Source organism: Capsicum annuum, chromosome 1, assembly GCF_002878395.1.
Source record: "Capsicum annuum cultivar UCD-10X-F1 chromosome 1, UCD10Xv1.1, whole genome shotgun sequence".
Lineage (NCBI taxonomy): Eukaryota > Viridiplantae > Streptophyta > Magnoliopsida > Solanales > Solanaceae > Capsicum > Capsicum annuum.
In genome coordinates this window covers 29,329,202-29,335,915 of record NC_061111.1, presented here as the reverse complement: position 1 = coordinate 29,335,915, position 6,714 = coordinate 29,329,202, and the positions used below count along the sequence as shown (strand labels likewise).

The 6,714-nt window shown below is 32.9% G+C and overlaps 1 protein-coding gene and 1 pseudogene across 1 annotated transcript; both read right to left on the bottom strand.

The window, feature by feature from the left end:
- Positions 1-937: 937 nt before the first annotated feature.
- LOC107876030 lies at positions 938-3,706 on the bottom strand (annotated as a pseudogene).
- On the bottom strand, positions 2,805-5,345 carry LOC124885294. The gene is made up of 4 exons (XM_047408519.1): positions 4,390-5,345; positions 4,128-4,266; positions 3,960-4,037; positions 2,805-3,848 (listed from the first exon to the last, which is right to left on the bottom strand). Exons 1-4 carry the CDS (start codon positions 4,522-4,524, stop codon positions 3,736-3,738), a joined length of 465 nt encoding a protein of 154 aa, XP_047264475.1. The 5' UTR covers positions 4,525-5,345; the 3' UTR covers positions 2,805-3,735.
- Between the last annotated feature and the right edge of the window lie 1,369 nt (positions 5,346-6,714).

Sequence of the window (6,714 nt, the reverse complement as noted above, 5' to 3'; positions counted from 1 at the left end):
CAACTTCGTTTTTATTTGATTCAGTGTTCAGAAATATTTGAACTTTTTGTCCTTCATTAAAAGTGTCTGCTTTAGACAAAATTATTTCTTCAATATTTAAGAATTGAAAATTTATTAAATATTTTAATAAAATATATGTTATGTTTGCGCTATTTTATTAAAGTGTGAAGGATCTTTGAGAAGTGATTTAAATTTTTTTGCTCTTCATTAAAATTTTTTGTAATAGACAAAATCATCTAATTTTAAATAATCAAATGTTACACGTGCGAAACACGTGGGGTTTAACTAGTTAATATAAAAATCTAAAACTCTTTAATTGCTTCACTTTTTACATTTTACTTTCCAAGTTTCAGAAAAATTTTCATTATTTTCTCATCTTACTTTCATCTTTCTTTTCTCATTCGTCTAGTTGTGGTTTAGATTTTTTTCTCTTCTTTCTCTCTTTTTTTTAATGGAATTATTTTATAATTAATTATTTTATGGAGTTAAATTTTTAATAAGTTGTCTCCAATTCTTCATTCTTTTGTGTGCTCACATAAAGTTACTGTGACTAGTAACTTAGAAATTGAACTACGTATCCACATAATATTACTTTTAGAGATAGTAGTTTAGACGTCTTAGTAATTTGCCAACTTAATTTTTATTGAAACAACTCTATGACCATTTTTTTTTAATCTTTTTCGTGAAAACATTTAATTTTTTTCATCAATCACATTATAATTGTAAAAAAATCAAGAAAACCAAAAAATCAATAAAACCCGGCTAAAACCGAAATAAAAAAACTAATTACATATTAGTTTGATTTGATTTATAAATTTAAAAAACCGACATTATTGGTTTGGTTATATTTTAATAAAAAACCGAACCAACCCAACCTACGCACACCCCTACTTAGCACGGGCATTATTGCAACAGTGTAGTACAAAAGTGGTCCGACTTGTAGGTACTTCCGCATTCGTTCTAATAATTGTTAAGATGGATTTATTTTTTTTAAAAAAAGGGGGGAGAGAATATAACAAGTTAAATATCTCATTCCTCTTTACAAGTTTAGTAAGCCATCCAAAATTGTGGAACACGTAGGGGAATGATCACACATGCGCTGGAAATTGGTTCAGCATCTGCACTTGGTTGAGTTCTTCTTGTGTACATGAGTAGTAAACCTTCTGAAGAAAGTGCTGGTACCTTCAGATCCCTATACTTTCATAACAACAACAGAAATGAAGCACATCATATTTCAAGCATCAAGAAGTACACGAAAGAAACAAGATTGAAATCATAGACTATGAAATGTAAAAGCCAACCTGACAAATGGCTGCAGTTCTTTCCATTCCCACTTTGGCTTTTCCTGGAATAGTTTGGAAAACCATTTAGCAGGCACAGATGGCAGTGAAGAAACACCAAAAGCATAAATTCGAGTCTCTATCCCGAGCTTTTCGGTTAAGACCTCCTAGCACATCAAAACTTGCATTCATCTCTTCTGGAACTTACTTCCTCTACTCCTCCATTTCATTTTCCCCCTCTTAGGATTACTCTAGCAAAATGCACACAAACTGGCCTCTGTTCTAACCTCCATGTACAGCCTCCTATAGTCTCATTATTCACCTTACTTCCATAAACTTCCAAACAACGCCTTACTATTTTGCGAGGAAATCCATCAGCTTCCACCACACGCAAATCCTCATCTTCGTTCAGAAAGCCAGTCATTCAGCACTGCATTATGCACCAACATGTTCAGAATCTCATCTTACAAAGTTTTCATCTAAAAATCGCCAATATCCATCAATCTCTACTGCTGAAAAAGCTCGCAACCCTGTGCACAGTTTACTCATCACTGGCTTGCACATTCTCAACAAGGTCTCTCTATGAATACAAGCCCTTGTTTTTGTACGTCAATTCGATATTCATTTGTGACACTTCGTCAAAACCTTGAGGGGTTTATGAGAGAAGCAATTTGAGCTCGTTCAATCTAGAAGCAACCTCGACAAATTCCATACTGCCAGAAACTACTTTGATGACAGAAGCAACCACTAAATTGTCACGATCCTTTTCACTTGGGTTAGGTGAAGTTCCAAGTGTGATCGATAGGTTGGAAGGAGGTATAAGGAACACAAAATTAGAAGTTCTGACAAATTTAATGACATAAGTTTTTGACTGCATCCTCATGTGTCTTCCCTCTTAATGTTACTCTACAGAAATAACAATAAATTTAATTCAAATAGATAAGTAATAGCAAATTGAAGAAATTCTCTGAACAATACCGCGTACCTTTGATTGAGGATATTAGGTAGGAACTTCTCATAGATTATGCAATTTTTGTGAGCCCTGAATACAATGATGAAAAAATAATTCAATGATCTTTAAGAGTTACAGATTAGGAACTTCTTAAAGAATATCTACCAAAAAATCAACTAAGAAAAAATAACTCCTATCTGTAGAAAACTCAGAAGTAAAAATATATTTTGAAGGTTGAACTTGTACAAAAAGTGATCAAATACAAAACCAGTTCCATGTGATCATTTGTCAGCTAAGAATCAGAGTATAATATATGTTAATGTTAGTGGTAAATGCTTTATGTAGTTATACTATTGTTTGGTAATAGAAACGTTAGTTTTAGAAGTGGAAAAGGAGAAGAAAGTAGTAAAATAAAACTGGTGCTTACAATTGACCTCTTCAAATGCTAGAAAATATATATACATATTTCTCTGTCAAAGTATGTTGCTGATATGCAATGCACAAGAACTCACACGACATTCACATTCGTATCATTTCATTCCAAAAAAATAGAACAAAGAAAGAACGACATACCGTAAAAGAGCGATCAAATGAAAAGGCTGATGACTCCTTTTATCATTAATTGTATTCTTTACGTTTCAAAGATTTAAAGTATAGACCAGAGAAATCAGATTGCACTGAATAGTTCTTGCAGTCTGGATACAGATTGATTAATAATGGAACAACTCTACAAACACCAAAAGTTAAAAAATTTAGCATTAAGAAAGAATACATAAGGTTTTAATGTTATTAACTATCTTAATTCCAATTCAGTTACACTTTAATCATTGAAAGTTGTACATCTCCAACTTCCTTCTAAAAATGTTATGCTCCAACTCTCATTCAGGAATATGAGAGAGTTCCACCAGTAACGTAAATCACAAGTTAAAACTTGTCACATGATAAGTCCCTTAGACCGGACTGGATGAAAGCCATGATATTTACCTTTTCTGTGCAAAGATGCTCACTTTAATTTTTCATCACAAATTTCTCGTGTCCTTCAGTTGAAAATTGATGTTCAAATGCCAACATTAAAATGACCGCTAGGTATATGCATTATCATAGTAATTTAGATATGTGCATCAATTCACAAACTAATCTCACTTTTACATAGATCACCACGTATAATATGGTATAACACATCCTTCCACAATAGATATGTCATGATCCAGGAGATGTAATTTAGTGCAAAACTGAATATTACTAAGACAATGTTAGTTTGTTCAAATAACAGTGTCCTTACGTCTATAGAAGTTGCTCCAAAATGAACTAAATTTGTTGAAAGACGTGAAAGCTGTAGCTGTCTATAACTGATACACTCACCCTTTATTTAGACAAACAACACAGATGGGAAGAAAAAGAGGACCATATATTGCAAGTATCACCTGAAAAATCTACAACGTCAACTCAATGTTTACCAACTAGAAATCACCATTGATATAGGGAAAAAGAGTTTACTACAAATTATTTTACACAGCAACAGGGGCGTCTGCTTCGTCTAAAGCTATGACACCAGGTAGCAAGCTCCAAAATGGCACCACCACCAGTAGACATGTGACTCATCATGCTAGCAACTCCTAAAGTGTGTAATTTGCAATACATTCATTTTAAGACTGCCCATTAGTTTGTCAACGCAAACAACAGGTAAGGAAGTGACAAAGAAGCAACAAAAGTAACAGTGATCTTACTGTGCTTGTACAACCAAGTCAATTTGTACTTCTGGGGGTGCAAGTGCAGGTGTTTACACAAAGTCAAGATTACCATCCCTACAAGTACGATAAGATATTAGGTTTAGTAAATTAATAGTATATATGGCGAGAGCAAATAGGAAATAGATTTATGTATATAAGCATTACCCAACAAGCTTTCAATCAAGGTACAGAAAAGGCTTCTCAAAGTTGTAGTTACTCTTTGACGAGATCTCATAGTATTGCAAACTTCTCTTCCCGTGGAAGATAACCGGCTTTGCCTTAACTTGCTTGTTTTTGACATCAACTTTGTTTTCACAGAGAAGCAATGGGAGATCCATTTCAAATTCAATTAGAACAAAATCTGGGTAGAAGTAAAGTTACAAATCAATGAAAATTTTGTTAAAATAAATAGGAAAATATAATGTACCTCGTAAGTTTCTGGTAATTCAATATAGACATTGCTATGAAAATCAACATGTTGCACATCTCCCAAAATATGGATAATACCGCCGTTGCTACGGAATTCAACAAGTTGCACATCTCCCAAAATATGGATGATCATACAAAATAAAATTTTTGGTTACTCTTGCACAAATTATCACTACTGATTATTCATTGTTGTTCCAATTAACAACATATTTGGCCTTTCGGTGTCATCTGATTCTTCACTTATGGCATGCTAATTATCGTCATCTACGAACATCAACTGGTTAAGCTTTTTTGTCAGTTTAGTGGCCCCATGATATAGCAATGTCATGACATCTCTTGATTTTTACCACTTCTAAGTATATTACATAAACAATGTTTGCTCACAAACAACTTTTCTGGTCCAGCGGTTATAACTTGAGTTTTCTCATCAGTGATTTGCAATATAGCATCTACTCAGATTTTAAAATTCAACACAAACATTCACCAAATTGCACCTAAGACTGAGAAGGGCGACACTTATATGGTAAGCCCATGTCACTCATTCTTGTAGTAACCCAACTAATCTTCTCATAGAAGAGGCAAGAAAAATAATCAAGAACAAGAGGTTGAATATAAAACACACCCCAAAAATAGATCAGTCCTAATAGATGGAAACAAAAATTTATCAAATTACAGAGACATTATAGCTCATATTCAAATTGGGAATTTCAAAACCCCCAAACTATAGGTGCATGCATGTCCACGATTTGTCAATATACCCACAAGATAAAAATGAAAATTCAAATTTAACTCAAAGGAAAAGCAAAATTAAGTCGGAGTTGTTTTCGAGTTTGATACACTTAACAAAAAAATCTTTAATTTCTCTTCCAATGAATAGTGGTGAAAAAAATGACTGCCAAAGGAATTGAGCTTCACACCAGAAAGAGTGATGAACACCAAAATGAAAAAGAAGCTTGCTATGTCAGTACATATGTATTTAATTTAGGTATAAGTTCACACGTGTTGGTCTAAATAGTAGGACACATGTTCTAACATTTGAAAGGAAGGGAGGTTGTTTTGACAGTTTTACCCTTCGTAGTAGTTAATCCTTCATTTATATATAGTAGAAAAGAAATAAAATTGTGCCATGCAGCCATTTTAACAGATAAAGGACCAAATATTCAACACTACAAAAACAAACTCGTCTTCCCAACCATTCATTTGGTTCAACAGTCACTTTCCACATTATATGCCCTAAGTTACTACAAAATCAACTCCTCTGATCTCTCACTTCTTTCTATACATCGATGTTGAAAAGGAGAAAAAGAAAATCTATTATGAATTTTTTTCATGAAGATTTTTTTTTTTAAAAAGAATATTTTATTATATCATGTTGAAATTTTCAACACAGAGTCAATGCACAACGAAAAATTAATAAAAATGTATATTCAGCCATTATTGTTCAAGTGTTGTGAAGAATCACCTTTGTCAAAAAAAACTTAACAAAAAAAAATGAAAAGAGAGACCTAAGAATTTTATAACCTATGTCTATCAAAGGTATGCCAGACTGATGGAGTTGCAAGCATAGTTATAAGTAGGCTTGGGACTATGACAAATAACTTTTACTCTGTGGACTTTCATAACTATTTCTTGTCATAAAAAAAATGTCATATATGCATAACTTAAAGAAAAAATAATTGACTGATTTGATACTTTACTTGAGAGACAAGGTAAATTTCTTACCAAAAGTATGTGGATCATTAATACGTAATATTATACGTAATATTCTTACATTCTCCTACTTGACCCACATATCAAAATTAGACAATCCTTATTGAGTGAAAATAAACAATATGACCATAAACACATATTCACTCAACTTAATAGTTATTGAAAAATTACTTTTATCAAGAATATATTAATACAAGAATCATGGCGGTTATGCTCCTAATCAAACACTATAACGCCTCGAATTTGGTACTCGGAATGCTACACGGTGCTCATGACCCCGAAGGACCACAAGCTAACCTATGACTGATATCTGTACCTGAACACTGCATAATATACTGTATAAATGCGAAAATAAAGGCTGTACGACCATAAGGTTCAAAACTGATAAAATAATCTCTGAATGATGTGGTATCACAATACCAAAACAAAATCTAAAATAAACTGTTTGAAACATGATAGTCAGAAAAGCCTCTAGCTGATTGAACTATTTGAATAAGGAGTTAATGGGACATGTTCCCAACTAACTCCAACGACTGAAATAAATTAATTAATGAGATAATAAAGTAATGGTCATGTCCTCGAAGGATGAGGACTCACTGCTAACTCTGACTGC